The 17,937-nt window shown below is 50.2% G+C and overlaps 3 protein-coding genes across 3 annotated transcripts; 1 reads left to right on the top strand and 2 right to left on the bottom strand.

Moving 5' to 3' along the window:
- Positions 1-227: 227 nt before the first annotated feature.
- On the top strand, positions 228-6,069 carry LOC108864249 (microtubule-associated serine/threonine-protein kinase 3-like). Its single transcript, XM_018639482.1, has 8 exons — positions 228-483; positions 3,483-3,528; positions 3,678-3,912; positions 4,079-4,274; positions 4,361-4,913; positions 5,040-5,218; positions 5,366-5,745; positions 5,866-6,069. The coding sequence occupies exons 1-8, from the start codon at positions 228-230 to the stop codon at positions 6,067-6,069; spliced, it is 2,049 nt and encodes a 682-aa protein (XP_018494998.1).
- Positions 6,070-7,035: 966 nt separating this feature from the next.
- Positions 7,036-12,980, bottom strand: LOC100904132 (Bardet-Biedl syndrome 7 protein). Its single transcript, XM_029111448.1, has 22 exons — positions 12,945-12,980; positions 12,722-12,838; positions 12,344-12,528; positions 12,024-12,213; positions 11,823-11,895; positions 11,564-11,695; positions 11,343-11,473; positions 11,181-11,265; positions 10,997-11,096; positions 10,617-10,887; positions 10,293-10,519; positions 9,961-10,211; positions 9,641-9,868; positions 9,359-9,476; positions 8,663-8,697; positions 8,477-8,550; positions 8,263-8,394; positions 8,034-8,167; positions 7,845-7,927; positions 7,609-7,749; positions 7,281-7,513; positions 7,036-7,182 (listed from the first exon to the last, which is right to left on the bottom strand). Exons 1-22 carry the CDS (start codon positions 12,978-12,980, stop codon positions 7,036-7,038), a joined length of 3,123 nt encoding a protein of 1,040 aa, XP_028967281.1.
- A 577-nt stretch (positions 12,981-13,557) lies between these two features.
- Positions 13,558-17,519, bottom strand: LOC100903985 (uncharacterized). The gene is made up of 12 exons (XM_003743211.1): positions 17,453-17,519; positions 16,495-16,711; positions 16,275-16,414; positions 16,050-16,168; positions 15,631-15,793; positions 15,158-15,272; positions 14,883-15,055; positions 14,601-14,740; positions 14,345-14,495; positions 13,996-14,202; positions 13,790-13,925; positions 13,558-13,701 (listed from the first exon to the last, which is right to left on the bottom strand). The coding sequence occupies exons 1-12, from the start codon at positions 17,517-17,519 to the stop codon at positions 13,656-13,658; spliced, it is 1,674 nt and encodes a 557-aa protein (XP_003743259.1). The 3' UTR covers positions 13,558-13,655.
- Positions 17,520-17,937: the final 418 nt, after the last annotated feature.

Below are 17,937 nucleotides of genomic sequence, written 5' to 3'. Positions count from 1 at the left end.
ACGCAAAAAACATCCGAAAGAGTTTCGTCATCTGGCGAGAACGCTCCGATATCTAGCTCTTGACCCTTTCTCTTCCCGTAATGACTTTCTACCTACGATCTACGGGCGGATTATGCGGCGTTTCAGCCTCGCGGAATAATTCCTGTTCCTACCGGGAGCGCTAGAATCCTCGGTTCATTGAGCCTTCGGGAACTTCAGTTTGCCGAAGGATCACTTCGAGCTTCAGGATGCTTGTACTTGTCATTCCGCTCGCGGTCTGTGCTTCGCTATTCGGTGTCGAGGCTTCCGATTCTCGGCCTCTGGTGCAACTACTGAAAATACTGCCACTCATCAACGCTTCCATCGCCGAAAGTGAACTGCCCGTAGAAGAAATTCCCTTAAACCTGCCCCCTCTGACAGAAAATGCTAGAAATATTCCGGAGATCAATTACATCGATTTCCTGAAATTGACAGCTGCTAGAGCAACAAGCGCTCCTGCAGAAGGTAAGTGATGAGAATCTCCCTATATATCCTGGATGGAGCTGCTCTCGACAATTCGACGCAGAACGTGCGTGTAAGAAGGTATGCGATATTCCAGACCCGGATCCTAAGAGCGAGCCTTGATACGATCACGCCCGGAGCGTCTCACTGTTATATTGGGACTCAGAATTTCCCCATCGTCTTCGAGAAGCGAAATTATGCATTCGAGAGTGTTCAAGGGAGCAAACTGCGATTTCGGGATGCATCCTCAAGGAGAAGTATTCGATAGAAGCTGGTCTCGTCGGTTCAACACGTTGTTCGAGGCCCGCGTCGGATGACCGTGAGAATGCGCTACATGGGTTAATGACCGGAGAAAAGGACAGTCAATTTGATCCACTCTGTTTCAATTACCATCATCGCTCACGCTTTGACGGCTCAGAGAATGCTCTCCCAACGTATGCCAGGTATCCGTCGTCCGCCTATTCCTAATCGAGCTCAAAATCAAAGTTCCTCAGATATGGTCTAATGTAGTCGGAGATAGGTACCCGCCAAAATTATCCGGACCCCGATTCGGATCCCCCGATGACGTTCCTCAGTCTCGCTTTGAGTCATCGGACAAATGGCTCATTTGGTTCAGAGAAGATGATCAAAGAGAGTGGGGACCCGGTGCAAAAGCTCCGAGAGCTGGTGCCGCGAGCAGGCGCTCTTGGCGTGGGGAAAATTTGTATTATATTTCGGAGAATCAAAATTATTTATCTGGGCTCGGCCGCATCCTGCGTATCACATCCGGCGACAAGTAGAGAAAGGATATGGCGAAGTAGGGGGTGCGTGCAAGTTTCCGAAAGGGAGAGGCTTGAGGCCACCAGGGTTCGAGACCCCTGCGAGCTCCAACGGCTAGACTTATGCATGAAGACTTTCTTCGAAGAAGCATAATGGAATAAATGCACCTGTCCTGTAGTATCATATCTTTTGATTTTTTCATGCTTAAAATCGGACGATTGTACGGAAAGTACTGCATGTATGCGCTGCATGATATTCTCAGCGACCTCAGAAAAGTCAGATGAATTGTACTACGGTCGAAAGTGGTTTCCACCGTGGGATCCTTTGGGGCCGTTTTTTTTCCGGTAAATTCGTGTGGTCGGATTTTATTTTCTTACTTTCAATCAGATCGATATCGCCCATCCCGGCCTTGGGCACCATAAGGTCTAGAGATTGGAAGTCCAAGCAGAACGCCACGAGCGCCTCATAATGCCTATTCCTGAGGTTTCATCAGCATTCTGCTTTTTTCGGAGGAGCTTCGAAAACTTTGCCTCCTTCGCCCATCAGGATTCTCCATCAAAACAGCGTCCGGACAGAAACTTCGGCTCCCGGTGGATCGAATCGTGATGTTCACAGAGAAGCTTCACGACTCGGAAATCCATCCCCAGGTCGGCCCCAACTCCATCCGATCAGGCGGCGTGGAGTCCATTCGATTTATTTCGTCGATTATACGGCTTGATTCCTTCGTATGAAATGGTCGTTCTAGAGCAGTCGAACGATTCTGCTCCCTCTTTCAAGTCGAGCTGCAACTTTTGCCGCTCCTCGGAGCGGTTCCCTGGGTTGCCGATCCTGACAGCTGCATGCCTGATTCCCGAAAAGATCGCTCACTGCTTCGTAGATGCGCCTCGCCCCTGAATAACGTGCAATGTCGGAAACTGTGAATGGAGAGCTACTCAATATTTTTGCCATTTGGAGGCGTTCTCCTAACATTCTCCGCGATCGCTTTCCATGCCTTGTTTCGCCTTATTTGTCAGTTTTTCAGTGTCTTACTGCCTGTCTTCCTCCCAGACTCTCAGAGCCTGAATTTCCGATCCCTAGAAGATTCATTGCATTCGATGAGCTCTACTGTAGTCGTAAAGATGAGGTTCTCTATCGTTCATTCCTTCTCGTTGATATGAGTAGATAGCGAATAGATAGTATAGAGGAGGATCCATTTCCACGGTGAGCCACCCGTTAGTTAGGTAGCCATGCCTTTGGTGTGATCCCCGACCGTGGCCGCCTCCGATGCCGACGTGAGGTCAAAAGACGAGCGCGGCATCGTTTTCTCATCAGAATCGCTCCGTTTGTGGATCAAGACTCCCCCTGATCACGCTTCACATACTTCCCGGTGTTACTTTCGGGAAGCCCCCTTGTCTCTGGTTCCATCGTTGACTGCATCCATGTCTCCGTCAGCAGCGATAATTTGGAACGGCTAGGAGTTGGATCTGGTCTTGCTTGTATTCAAGCTCTGTACGTTGATACCTATTCACGATGAACGATGACCGATGCATTTAAGTCATCTTCAGTGGTCTCGAGTTGGAGTAATTCTGGGAGAGCGGTTATCGACATGCGGGGTCGGTGTGATTTTATCTACCGTATTCCAACCCGTTTCCCCCGATTTCAGGCGCGAGTGGAGTTCGCGTATGATAGAGAGAAATCGCTGTCCGTCTGTAAATAATCATAGATAGGTCATGGCTGCTGCTGACGATTCTTGCCGAAGTTGCTACTCGTGTCGAAAGCAGTTTGCGAGCAGGCCTCGAGAAGCTCTTTGCTCGCCGCTGTTACGATTCAGACTGATTCTCTTCGACCGCACCGTTGCTCAGCAGGAAGAGATTGATCTAGATAGATCTCCGGAATTCTCATTTCATCAAGCACACGCAGGAAAGCAGGGTCGACCACGGTCATCAAGACTTGCTTCGCGCGTATGACAACAACGAAGAATCAAAAATTGCTCTGATTTTTCCCCGGAAAACAAAATGCATAAAGCGCCGAATCTCACGACCAAGCTTGGCCCAAAAGGGACTTCGAGCTCATCGGATGAGACGCAGTTACCCGGTAGGTATTTGGATCTTTACGGAGGCTCTTAATCGAGACCGTCAACGCGGAGCTTCTCTATGCGGAAAGCATCTTTACATTCGATCGCCGATCGCCGCCCGCTGTGCGAGACGAAACTTCATCGTTCAGGAGGGGAACCCCTTATATTCATCGCGCATCGACAATTCCAGGCTACGAAAACGTCTTCGGAGATGTTTTCAAAAAATTCCTGCCTGGGTGAGTTCGAGGGAACGTAACATATGAATATTCCCGACACAACGTCGATTGTTTAGCTGAATGGGAGAGAAAGAGAAGTGATGGAGGAATCGAGCTCTGATTCCTATCAGACGGAACCGAAACCCAACGACTGAATTCTCGATTTCCAGCGATTTTTACAAAATCTTGGACCAAATGGCGGCATTCATAAAAGAAATGAAGAAACTCAACGTTGATCTCTACCCGAGAGAGTGTTATGCTCGAGAGCAAGCGATGCTTTTCGCACAGGATATCTACATAAAGCTCAAAGTCGGGGAGTTTTCCGCAGGACGGTACCGCGAAGGTCTCGAAAACCTCTATCATCTCGGACAAAAAATCAGCTCCCGTGACAGCGGAGCGGCCCAAGTGAGAGCATCTACGATGCAGCGTTTTCTCAATCATTTCGAGTGAGCTAGCAAATGAATGGAATTCCTTGAGTCTGGCTTGCGCCTATGCGGGAGCTCAAGAGAACTCTCCGACGGTGTTGCGTCATGATGATGAGCGTCCCTCTCATATGAGACTTCTCCCCTAGCTCTTGGACGACCTGATGATTAGGATTATCCGAATCACCGAGAAAATAGTGAGTCAAGGAGAACCGCTGAATAATTTTCCAGCGACGGACTGGAATACTGTCATCTCGCATTTGGAGAAGCGAAGTTGCGAGCGGAAGAAAATCAACAAACCCATCGTCGGGAAAATCGAGCGCTTGCAGCTGGACAAAATCCTCGGTCTGAATTCACGTCTTCTCCAGTCGATAGTGCTAGAGTCAAGTGCTCTGTCTCGCCAGGTATACCTAGAATGCGTTCCTCCGCAGGTGCTGGGGGTTTCGGTGCAGTTTACAAAGCGTGGCTAGGGAACAGTGCGTGCACCGTCAAGCTCGTACCCCCTCAAATGATGCCGAGCGCGAAACACGCAATCATGGACAAAATGGTTGCCTCCATGATAAACCATCCTTGTCTCGTGAAGTACCATGCTACTTTCTTCGCTGAGGGAGCTTTCGTTACCATCATGGAATACATAAGAGGCGTCGACCTATCGAAACTGCTCCGCGTCTGTAGCTTCCTGCCGACGATTGTTGTCAGAATAATAATCGCTCAAGTCGGGGTCGCGATACAGCATCTGCATTTCAACGGTTTTATCCATCGAGACATCAAGCCCGAGAACATGATGATCCTTCCTGGTTGTCGAATCAAACTCATCGACTTCGACACGGCGAAAGCTTGCATTGGGAAATTCCACAACAAGTTAATGCCTTCCTTCTACTCCCGGACGAAACTGGAATTCTATCAGCCAGAGGTCGCTGGCACGTATCCGTACACTCCGCCGGAATGCGTCACGAACAGAGGTTACGGCCGAACTATGGACTGGTGAGATTCTGATTAGGATCGGAGAGGAGCTTCATCCGCGGCAGCATGAAGGTCGTGGATTTAGGTTTCCCCTGTACCGGTGTTTCTTCCATTCAATCCGAAGGTTCCATTAATACCGGTTCTCAGGTGGGCTCTGGGTGTGGTGACTTATCAGCTGGCGACGGGTCGATTGCCTTTCGACATCACGTCAATGGACTTGCTCCACAGTCAAATAATCAGCGCATCGTACAGTTGGCCGAGCGACCGAGAATTCGAGGCGAAACTGAAACAGTTCGTCAACGATTGTCTCCGGATAAATCCTAAATGTGAGCACATGCGACAGCGGGACTAATATATGAGTCAATCAGGCGAGGGGATCGCCTCCGTCCGTCGGTCAGAGTTTTGGTTGGTCGCTCTGGGGGCCTTATTTCGAGACGTGACTCTAAGCTTCATTGCCATTCCTCACCAATCAGTTCGCCTCTGCTCGGGACACTACAGTGAGTTCCAGAAGCATCCCTTCTTCGAAGGCACCGACTGGTACTCAATAGAGGCAGCTCCGGTCCTCATTCAATACGACCCCATCGTCGAGGTCTACGCGCAGGAACTAGCTTTCAAAAGTACACTCCACCAAGAATTGCTCACGCCAACGATGGCTGTCCCTGATTTGAAGAAAAACTTGGTGAAGGCAAGCGGCCCCGTGGACGACTCGCAAGCTCAGATGAAGGACGGCAAAACGCCCGCGCCGGCGGAGCCACAGCCGGTGTGTCATTTCGCGGGTGTGATCTCGCCCTCGTCGTCCCCCATGACGGAACAGAAGAGGGCACGATTGTTCGCCGACATGAGCAAAATTAAAGTGAGTGTCGAAACCTTGGAGCATCGGAACACCGGAACTGGTTTCTAGCCGATTGAGAGCAATTGATAATACATCTAGGCGGATCAAACGATCGGTCCCTGACCCGAGATCATGTTGCAGGACGTGGACGATCAGCCGAACATGTTCACCTTTTCCTCTTGGGCATTCTCGCGAGCCATGGAAGCTCTGGAGAGGGGGGAAATGCCGAATTCTAATGCCCTCCTCGAGGCCGCTGAACGAGTTGTCATCGAGGACGAAACGCAGCATCCGTATGCTTTTGAAGCTTTCCTTGTGAAGCCTCTAGATTCAAAAGGGAAGCCCTAGTAATCGAAGGCTGCCACGCGTGGTTCCTGACTCCGTTCGGACTACCGATCCTGATCAATACGTGATCGACACCTATCCATCCCTCAGCAGTGAACAACTCAGTCATTCGGAGAGTGGGTAGAGCGGAGGATGAACTTCTGAGTTGGGAAATTTGAGATCGACCTGGCGCTAAAAGACTCAAGGGAAATTGTGATGTATCGGTCTATTGTCTTCAGAAGGCTGTGTCTTCTATTATATACAAGTTCCCGGAGCATATGAGAAATGATCGTGCTTTTCGAGGAGCCTTTGTGTAGCATCGATGCCCCGGACGTGGCGGAGGCTTCAGAACAGAGAAGAATCACACGTCTTGACAGGTCGACCGTATTCATCGAGTTCGTAACGGCAGAATATTTCTATCACGCTGTCAAGCCAGAACATCACGAAGAATAAGAAGAACAATAATATTGTCGAGCGGCAGCAGAACTTGTCAAACTTCCTGGTCTTCGGGCCGATTAGGTATGCCACCCTAAGAGATTCGATATGATCCGATCGGAGTTGTTGAACTTGCACGTCCGACTCTCTGAGCACATTTTCGCCAAACCCGCGAAGCGCGCGAACAGGAGGCGCGATGTTTACTTTGGATTGACGATGGAGGAACAGCCGCTGGCGTATCTCATTCTTTGATGACCCTCCATCCGGCGATATACGAAACCTCGATTCGAACAGGGGCTTCTTCTGGAAAACACTTCCGCATTCGATACTTACGTGCGGGCTCCGCTGAAACATCGAATGAGTCGCGGAACAAACCTTGCTTCGGAGTGGACGGTGCGATCTCAAACGGGACACATCATCAGAATCCAACGTTCTGCTGATGGCGTCTTCGGACTCCGGTCTCGAGTCTGTCTCGAGTCTTACATCGGTTTTAGCCAGGAGCTTCGCCTTCAATCGAACACGGAGACTCATCAATGATCATTCATCACCAACAAATCATGAGCGCGGTACCTGATCGAGCGGTTCGATCAGCCCGAATCGGATATTCACGTTTTCTCTCTTGTGTATGTGGTCGAGCAAGACGCATTCAATCACAATCAGCAGAATGATGATAAGACATGCGAACATGTACGCGTCATTATTCTGCGAAGGAAAATTGTCTTCAATGCCGGGGCTATCCCTCTCGTTCCTTGGAATGGAGGGCAGGGAGAACAGGAGTGATGGTTCATCGGTCCCCGTACCGTCACGTATGAGCACGGTGGGAGTGTCCTCCTCACGATCGCGAGCTGAGTGTATTGTGTCAGAAGAGTGATGACGCTCAGCGAGATCCTTTCAGCTGTCGCACTTGCGTCCATGAAGAGCACGGAGAAACCGACAGCGACCAGCATGGTAGATGGCAGAATTGACGTCAATATTTGATGCATTGGTACACGTTCGATGCGAAAGTCCATCAACCAAACATTGAAAGGCTCTCCTGAGAATACAAATGACGACGCTTCCTATTTTCGGTAGACCTTTGTCATACCTCACAGTACATGGGCCACGAAACTCAGTCCCTTAGAGACAAACCCAGCTCTTCGCCGTAGCTAATCTGTGTTTCATGTAGATGCAGTTGAAACTCGAATCCGATCATCTGCCGTCGAACTCGTCTGCTTATCTCTACCTTGGGCGAAAGGAGTTTGAATTCGAGAAGGGAGGCCGGGAGCAGAACTGAAAGGAGGAGATGCTGTTGAGAAATTCTTAAAGATTTCGGTTCCGTTCCCCTTGGAGCCGGAGAGCATGATCGAACTTCGACGGAGACTCACAGCTCCTGACATGCAACAAACATCTATGCGAATCGAAGGGGTAGCGTTTCAAATCCAGCTGACAAGAAATGACGAGCGATAGCCTGCAAGCGAGACGAACGCCTTGCCGGCTAATGAGATGATATTCCAATTCACGATGAATCCGACCTGAATCTATGAATATGCAACGAAGCTAGATATCTCTCGCACCGTTGATGAAGGATTATTTCGGTCAAATTATCGAAGCCCATGAAAACTTGCGAGGTCTCCTTGGTTGACGGTGTGCTCACTTTCAAGGCCTGCACGAAGTAAAGATCCGGTTTCCATGGTTCGTCACCTATGACCTGTTGATAAGATCCTGCTTGTTCGATTCCGTCTCGGCGAGTATGATTATCACTGATGATCTGTTTCTTTTCCGACATCCAGTCATGCTCCGTACCAGATCTGACGAGAGGTAAACATATTCCGCTTCCGGATTCACGCCTTTGCGCTCAAGTGCTTCTCGCAGCTGCTTCCGCGTGCTTGTAGGCAGGCTCCAACGGGTCTCGCACATGACTTCCATGCGGAATTGCTGAAATTCGAGGCTTGCAGCGAATCATGCAAGTGAAAAAAGTCGAAGGATCTGCGATGACGATTAGGTTCTCTGAGAATACCATCTCCACGGTTTCCAAGGAGTGGATTCCGAGCAAATGCATCGTCATCCTAACAGGGAACGGCCGCTTGTGTTCTGGAAATGGAGGTCCAGGACATCATGATCTAGGATCATTTTGTTCATCCCTAATTGTACAGATACAGCTGAGACCGATGGAACAGGGAAACGACTGTTTGTTTCCACTCACCGGCGACGTATTCGTAGATCGTCGAGAGGCTCTGCCTGAAATTCCGGAGACGTGCTCATCATCTAGGGATGTGCGGAATCGGTTCTTCACAAACTCCATTAGGATTTCCCATGGAGCGACGGAAAAAATAGAAGAATGCGGAAGACTGCCCAGGCTCTTTCGACGCCCGGCGAGTCTATCCAACGAGCTGGACGAAAAGCATCGGAGACTGCGCTCCGGACTTACTTCTGACTCGCCCTAGGAATGGTGGATAGCAGTATCGAAGCCGCGAGCGACCAGATATATGGGCCAGACATCTGGAAAAATCTTTGCACCACGACTTGTCCCGGATGTGAAACCGGGGGAATAAGCCAGCGTATTCGAATCAGGACCTAGCTCTTGATCCTTTCTGATTGCCTGGACGACGAGAGAGCGCGGAAGAGGCAATCGATCTATGACAACGTTCGATTCTTCTCGCGTGCTCATTGATAGATCAGTTCCGGAAGAAAGCACCGAATGCGTCGCGAAGTGAGCTTCCGGAACGACTTGCGACTCTATCCACGTATTACTAATTCAAAACTTCTTTGATCGGCGATCGAAGTCTCATAACATTTATTCACTTCAACTCCTCGTATGTTCACTACAGCACGGCCCGAAACCCGGAGCTCGACGCTCGATTTTTCTCGGAAACGGATCGTGAATTAATTATCCGAAAACATCTTGCAAATCGCCTCGAAATCTCCGGATTCCAAAAGCGCCATGAGATCTGATACTCTGCTTTTGACGTTGACTCCGCGGAACTTGTGAGCATCGAGGAAGAGATCGGTTATCATGCCTGGAAAATTTCGATAAGCCCATTTCTCGATCTCTCTCTATTCTCAATCAAGTCCGGCGTGCGAGAAAAAAATCCTCCGCTTCCATAAGAGGCTAATGGGATTTCAGCATCGTGAAGGGACTCCATCTATCGAATGATGAAGATCGCCGGCGCGGCGCCCTTACCATAGAGCCTTTCCAGATGATTCGGTTGACGCTTGAACTCAGCTTGCAACTGGGCGGCCTGCTCGAGAATTTCCCCGTACTGGGGTGGCATGAATGATGCATCCCCCTCGTGTACTCTCAACTCGTTCAAAGCATCGATCAGTTGGATTTTACGAGAGAGCAAGAGCTGAGATTCCAACTTGGGATATATCAAGCTGAGCGTATGTTTGATACTCTCCTCGTTCACATCTGTAATCGTTTGTTTGCGATTATAGTAGCGAACCGTAGCGCTCGCCTAGAGCTTAAAATTGACAGATTTGTCCTGGAAGTCATCGACTCACCGCAAGAGATATCTAGGAGAATCTTCTTCTTTGTACCTTCGTTCGTGAGAGAATCTTTCAATATGGACATCGTTGATATATTGTCCGACTTGAATATTGCTTCGCTTCGCCTATAAGTGCAGTAAAGTACAGTGTCTAGGAACGTAGATACGAAATTTAAATTGACGTCATTGTCCGACATCAATTTCTGAGGAACTTCGGGAAGAGTGGCCGCAACCCACGCATGGATCTCCGCCAAGGAGAAGTTGCCCCTGGAGGAGAAAAGCCTTGTCAGCGTTCCAGAGAACGAAGATCGGGATGACGACTGAGGACTTTGCATTGTTCTCTCTCACCGTAAAGTCAACGTATTGAGGGGCCTGTCCAGATCTTGTTTGTTCGTTCTCCGATGGAGGGACAGCGGCTTCACGGGATATTTCAACAGCTGAGCGCACTTCGGCTGGAGGCGCGGGGCTGCGTATACCCTCAGAGTACCAGGCTGGCCTTCGATGGAGCGAACTTTCAGCTCGATCCTGGTCGTGTCTGCCTGACACCTCATCGTTGCAAGCAGGAAGTTTCCGCTCTGCTCAAGAGAAATGCAGCGAAGAGATCAAATACCGACTCGCGAACGTTGCGTTGATAAAGTTTTGTAACTCTCGAACATCTGCCGATCTGCTTACCTCCGGGGTACATGGACTGAAGCTTACGACGGAAGTATTTTTGTCGGAGTCCAAGACGTCCATTGGCGCATCGCATTGGATCAGAATGAACTCGATGGGCATCTGCATCTCAACTGACAGCAGATAGGACGCATCGACGTGGTTGAGGACGAACGACTCACTGACCGAGAGCGTTGGCACCGCTGAGACCGTTTTCTCGGGCTGCAGAGACAGGGAGCGATAAGCGTCCTTCATTCTCGCCACTTTCCGATTGAGTTCGTCGACTTCTTCCCTGCGGATCCAGGATGGAACGATCGTGACTCGAAGTGATACGGCTGAGCAGCCTCTCATGGGATTTGGTCGAAAACTGGATCATACTCGGGTTTGTCGCGCCGATATACCTCAGAGAGACGATTTTCTGGGCAGACTCTTGGGATATGAGTATGTAGTTTGGATCGATACGCTTGTCCTTGTTCTCAGTGGTCAATCCGAATATCCAGCCTGAAAGAGGATTTTTATCCTTTCGGAAGTTCGGATAATCGGATAGGAATTAACGATCTCACCGACGCAAGAAATGTGACGAACCGTTGTATGTGGTAACCAGAATTTCCTCGTATCCTGGGCTGCCCACGATTCCCCCGATGACGGAAGTGATGCCTTCATTACAAGTCTGAATGATAGAGCAGTCAGAAGGTCAATTCAAGGGTCCCGAGGTGATTGAAGCGATTGGATTTTCGAGTCACTCACGTAGGAGAATCGTTTGACTGGTTGGTCTTCATCGTTGAAGTAGAAAACTTCGACGTTCCCATCGTTTCGACCGATGATCAAGTCACGCGTTCCGTCACCATTCAGATCGTAGATATCAAGGCAAGTTACACCTGGGGAATAAACGATGGGTGGAATGGAATCCGAAGAATTTGATAGTCATCTCCTCCGTTTGGAACCTTGCAAACGTCCTTCTCGCTGACCTCCGGGTTTAGTCTCGTCAAGGATAGCCCATTCCGGACGTGGCTCGCTGAGGTTGTCGATGTTGACCGCAGCGATATTTCCGTCGGTCGTCCCGTAAATTAGCTCGATTGAGGGTTTCATCTCATCGCTTTCTGGAAAGACTTGAAGTCATCGCCTTCGGTAGTCGGAAAACTGATTTCTGATTTGAAAACGAAGGAATTCTCCGAGGAGACTCCACGACTTCTATAGGCCATTCTAAGTTGGACGCGCACGACGAACCATTCTCGGTTATGCAGTGGAGGAGGGTGAAAGGAGGACCGAGACACTCTATCTCGCATATGCAATCTTCATCCTGGGGACAGAATCTCAATGTCAGGGTTCTGCGGAAGAAACCGGGGGCGCTCACTAGGATGGGCTGTTCCCAACATAAACGATCAACTCTATTTTGCTCTACCCAAGTGTATAATGCTTCAAGCTTGCCTTCAAAATCCTGATCAGACGATCCTGACACGCGAGAGCACCCAGCAGAGTGTTCTGATCCCTGCGGATCACGACCACGTCATTGATGACGTCGGAGCACACGAAGGAATGCTTCTCTTTGCAATCGAAATAATGGGTGTAGATGAATTCGGTGCAGATCATCAGATCGTTCCCGTTGACAGCAATGGCCCTGATCTGTGCGACATTCTTCCGGTGAGTTCCAACCCGAACTCGATTCATATCAGATAGAGAGACCCTATTCACTTGACATCGAATTCACTCCTCCGAATTGGGATGGCTCCCGCATAACGCTTTCCTACTTCACCTCTTCTGTGAGATTGGTTTCGAATTTGAGGAACTGTTTCCCCTTCTTCGTGAAGCCTTGTATCTCGCTGCCGATCGCAATGAATATCTTATCCTGCGCGGATCCAACCGGCCCGGCGAGATCCACGTGTTTGATTTTACCGGAACAGGGGAGGGTTTTAAAAGTTGTTTGCACGTCAACCTTCGGAAAATGGATCATATGGAGGAACAGCTCAGGATGATCGGATGAGACATGTATCCAGAAGCGAAGGAGAGGTAGCGAAAATGATTCGGTGCTTGTTTTGAAGTACAATTGGGTGGAGAAAATCTGGAGGGCAAACGAAGAAGTTCCGCGTCTGGCAGTAGCTTATCTGTGATCCGGAAACTTGTTTCACCTTTTTCATCGAGAAACAGTGAAGTACGCCTTTGTGGTTGCCGACTACAACCTTCTGGATCCCCTTGGCCTCGGTCGGGGGCAGCAGACGAGTGCATTTCGGTGAAGTTATATCAACCTTCGGGTAAACAAGAACGGGTTGGTGCGGGTGCCTGGATTCGAGCAAGAGCGATCGCATGGGGACCCGATGGGAAGGAGACTCGAGAAAAAGGAATCCGAATTACCTGAGCGTAATCCACGCGATTGAGAACGAGTTCCATGGTACCCACGAAGGAGCGGACAGCAAACGCTAGCCGAGGAGCTCGGAGCGAGTTGGCATGACAACCCCTGAAACCCTAAACACGGCGCCGAATCCGCTGGAGCTCGGGTACGTCCATCATTGCATCTCCCGACTGACTTCACGTCAGGAGCTCGGTCTCTGTCAGAACATGACCAGGGAGACAATCTCCGCAGCCCATTCTGGCCCAAAAGGCTCATTCTCAGAGTGCACTGATCTCACTCTCCGCTACGAGGGGGAAGGCGAGCTGAGAGAAGGAATCTTCGGGAGTGCGAATTTCGATACTAATGTGCGACGCGCGCTGGAATTTTTCACTGTAACGGCTCTACGGATATCATCCGGGGACGACATCGAAGAAGAAACTTTCCCGACACGGGCTGCAGTCACCGTGAAACTTACACCATGGTTTTTATTACTTAACAACATCATCATCTGACAAGAATGAATCGAAGAAATCGAGCGGAATCCCTGAACATCGACCTTTCGGGGGTTGTCGATCCTTCTGGAAGAGAATCGCCCCGAGAGAGACGCGAACGTCTTCGCAGGCGGGAGGGTGAGAATCTCTGGTCGCTCGCTGTAGCTTCGCTTCCACGCTACTTGTATATGCTTTCACATTTCCTCCCGAGGCGTCTCTAGATGCTCTGCGGAGCTTTACCAGTCAGAATTCGACGAGCCGGAAACGTTGCTCACGATGCATTTCTCTCCTAGGATTCAGAATTCGTTACCGGAGATTCCCTTCTGTGCGAGAGAATAGTTTCTCAAAGCCGTTTTTTCCTCACGAGGCTAACTCACATTTCTGTCCATCTCAAAATTATCAAGGAGAGCAAGACGATAATCAGGCCGCCACCTATAATGCAGCCGATGAAGGCCAAAAGAATCCCGAGTCTGGGATCCGTGCCTGATGGATCATCTGGCAGCACGCCGATTCCTGCAAAACGATTCTCGTCACTTGGTTCACTCGCAGAACACACCTTGAGCGGCTCCTCGCGTTCACATACCGGTCTTGAAGCGGAACATATCGGTGTCCGTGCAACCCAAAGTCGTACATCCTCTCATTTTCAGACCGTATTCTGTGTGTGGGAGCAGTGGTCCATTGCATGCCTTGACCACAGAATCACTGCACTTCTCGACACCCAGGGCGCACACGATATAATTACTCGGTGCGCCCCACATCCATCGACAGTGAAGAGCGGGATCGTCGATGTCTGGAGCGGGACGACGCTCATAAGAGTTTGACGGGGATTCGTGCGCACCCGGGATTTCATGGCACAGGTGCATTCGCTATGGGGACCCTTCGGCTCGATTGTGAAGTGCCCGGGTCCCTGAGAGAAGAACAGCTAAACTCACGAGATTCAGCATTATTCCATGCGGAGTATACGTTCCATTCGGGTGACGTAATTCGGGTCGGCAGAAGCTTCCCTCGGCCATTGAGAGCTTTCTTGAAAGGCACGTTTTCGCCGAGAGGCTTCCGCAGCTCGTCCGGGTCACCGACGAAAATCTGAAAGAGTCGGGGATCAGGGTCGAGTTCTTCCAGGACTATACGGGGCTCGAAACGAACTCTTTGAATGATAGATTTGAGAGCTAGGTTATGACTCAAATCTACCATGGAGCTCACGACCGTGCCATCGGTGAGACTGAAGATGTTCTGATCGATTACAATGACTCTCTCGGTGTCCACTGATTCGATCATCGATGAGAAATTCTGAGTTCTGTCGAGTATTGCAACCTCGGTGTGGGTCAGAGCTGAGGGTGAGAAAGGTCGAAGTTTTTCCGACACGATAAGCTTCATTGAGGACTCGGGTACTTAGTGACAGCCCGTTCGAAGGGAACAGGATATGCGAACTCGCTTCGAAATTTCAAGATATCTCTCGAATATCGGAAGTACCTCTGGTCTCAAGGATGCATTTCTCTCCATCTGATAGGTCCGAGTAGTAGGTGACTGAGTCGTGGGATCTCGCCGATATCCCGAACTCGTACTTGGTATCAAGTCGGATGAGCTTCTCCAAAACCAGCGAACAATCACCCTGCGCGTTGCAGACATCTTCTAAATCATGGCGACTGGTAGAATTCTTCAAATTATCCGTTCCGGACACCTTTATCGGTCAAAATATTCGTTAGAAATGTATTTTTTTCCGGGGAGACTTTTTTGGGATCCGCGACCTTTCGCGGCGCTCGTCGTTCCTCTGTTGACGATGCAGGTATTTGGAAACGCAATCGCAGAAAACGGCGCACTGCGAGATACGCACAATACTACTCGATGCCGATGCAAGGTCTTCTGGAATCGTATCACGCATTTTGGGGGAAGTCGGATCCTTTCCAATCCGAATAGATTTTGGGAACGCACCGTGTATCTGTAGCCGAAGGAGTACCGGGATCTTATGTTTTCAAATTTCTCCGGATCCACTCTCCATGTGAGTTTGGTGAAGAGGGACTTCGCGTCCCGATAGCAGCTCACGTCGAAATCCGAAATGATGTTCCTGCCTTGACTGCCATTATCTTATTCTAGGCCGGCTTGCCCTTATTGACTCATGGTTTATGTCAGCAACATGGATTCGAGCAAACAAGATAGGAGTAGCCTTTCGTGGGACTGTGAGAATCTTCTCTCCCAATGAGCATGAGCTCCTAGTGCTCACCATAAAGCACGCTCCTATAAGCTCTTCCTCGGGCTATACCGCATTCCTCGGTATCACAAACAGGAAACAGCTCGACAGTATATTTCTTGTCCCACAGGAACATTTCGTAGCTCATCCCAGTTGCAGAAAAAGGGATCGTTCTGCGCTTGCAGTTCGTGGTCCCCTGTGGAGGAAAGTGTCACCAGATGGCATTGCACAAGCGCGGTCGATACGAGCCAGAGGCGTATCCATGCAGGGGGGAAGGGGGCTTCTTTCGTTACATGCATGAGTACAGGGTGTGTCACCATTTTGGACCTCTGGCCCGCCGAGAATCTGGTCTGCGCCCCCCTTCAAAAGAATCCTGGGACGCGACTGATACCGTGTGGAAATTCCGCCCCGGGGCCGGAAAATTTAATGTGAGGATGCTTGAATGCCCCTACCTCGCAATACAGGAGGGTGAAGCCTTGTATCTGCCACAGAGTTTCAGTAGAACGCCAAGTGAACTTCACTTTCGAGTCGGCATAGACATCAATATTCACGTCAGTCGGTGTCTCGGGTTCTGCAAAATGAGCTTAACCAATCGGACATCTCCCGAATCTAAAAAGCACAATCTTCAGCACAATCTACAAGGGTCCGATTTGTTCAGACCCCAAACTCAATCTCACTTCTGCTCGGACAGACCGCGAATTCTTGCACAGACGGGGTGGATTTCATCACGGCACCGTTTCTAGTTATGTTCGCAGCATAAATGGAGACAAAGAATCGCGAGAAGAATCTCGCCACGTCCCGCTTGAGATGTATCTGTCTGGAAGAAGGGTCGTGAGATCAGTATACCGGCCGCGACTGCGTATACGAGGAGTCTCGCAACGCCAGGGGAATGCTCACGTTTCTTTGCATAAGCCTGAAGTAAGGTTCGAACCGAGACCGTCGGCCTCCGTCAGCTCGAGTAGATATCCCGAGACATCGCACGGCGCCACCTCCCAGCTTATCATGATATCCTCTTGGATCTCGACCGGGATTCTGACGGAGACTTTCCCGGGGCGACACCCCGAGTCTTCGTCCGATGCTGTGAGAGTGTCGACATTCTTCCAAATTGCATGATCTGGAAGACGAAGACTCTGATTGAGGAACTTCGACGCCCTGGCAAAGAGATTTCGCGTTTCACTGAGACGATCGGAATTCTGAAGCTTCAACCACGATGGAGGACATTGAAAAATTTCATGAATTGGGTTTCCGATGAACAAGAACGAAATGCGTGACGGGGACTCAAGCCGAAATCATTCTCTCGGTACGTGGGCTCCCGACCGGACCTGCATTAGATGCGCTAGCTCTCTGGGAGGAGTATTTCAGCGGGATGTAGGAAAAAAGAGATAGGTATTAAGAGATAGGTATCAAGGGATAGATACTGTTACGAGGGTGTCTCGATCGTCGGGAATATATTTGATTGACTGAAAGGTCGAGGGATGTGCCGATCCTCACACACTGTTTCTCCTGTGACTCGGCGGAGGAAGCAAAATATGAAGTGAATGTTCGAGCATCATGGTCTCGATCGAGTGAACGTTCCCAATGGCTCTACCTGCATGCTGGAATTCACAAGTGTTGTCCGCCGCGTCTATCTGCGAGAAACTCACAAAACAGAGCAAGTGCACAGTCGAACGAAGGAACATCTCTCCGAAATGCTCCGGACACACGGAGTTGACGGAGAGCTTTTCACTTGCAGGGTAGTGCTGGCCAAGCTCTTTCAGGCTTAGGGGCTTTACGATATCAAAAGCGCTTTGATCCATCCGAAAGAATTGTGAGAAGCCTCCTCTCTTATCGCAGATCGGAGCTAGCATAATCTTACTTTTCGGAGGTATGACTCGAGGATCATTGTTTGTCTCTAACGCTCGAGCCGAACCGTGTACCCCCATGGCGCCCGCGCACAGCTCGTCTCGCTTTACCGAAGGACCTACTCGATCGTGGGATGGGCTGGAGATCTCGAATTTCCCGCGCGGCGAATCCGCATAGGAGTTTCGGGCATCGGCGCGTACCGTCCGTGCTCTTGCCCGAGATTGGTGTTCGGCCGAGAAGGCATTCTCGTGCCGGAGAATCGGATCGCGAAAGTCCTCCGAGGACATCACATACATAGCTTTCTACGACTTTCTCCGGCTGCGCCAGCCCAACGCCACGCGAAATGTTCCAGCGAGGAGCGAAACGTCAACGATGTTGTGGTATCTTGATTGATCACGAAGCGTCGGGAAGCGCGCCGGCTTAGGTAGGGGCGAGGACACTCGAAGAGACGCAATAGCCAGAACCTGGGCACTTTGCCCGCCCAAGGCGGAGCTGCGC

Source organism: Galendromus occidentalis, unplaced genomic scaffold (assembly GCF_000255335.2).
Source record: "Galendromus occidentalis unplaced genomic scaffold, Mocc_1.1 scf7180000077440, whole genome shotgun sequence".
Lineage (NCBI taxonomy): Eukaryota > Metazoa > Arthropoda > Arachnida > Mesostigmata > Phytoseiidae > Galendromus > Galendromus occidentalis.
The sequence above is the reverse complement of the archived record's forward strand: the minus strand, read 5'-3'. Positions and strand labels throughout refer to the sequence as shown.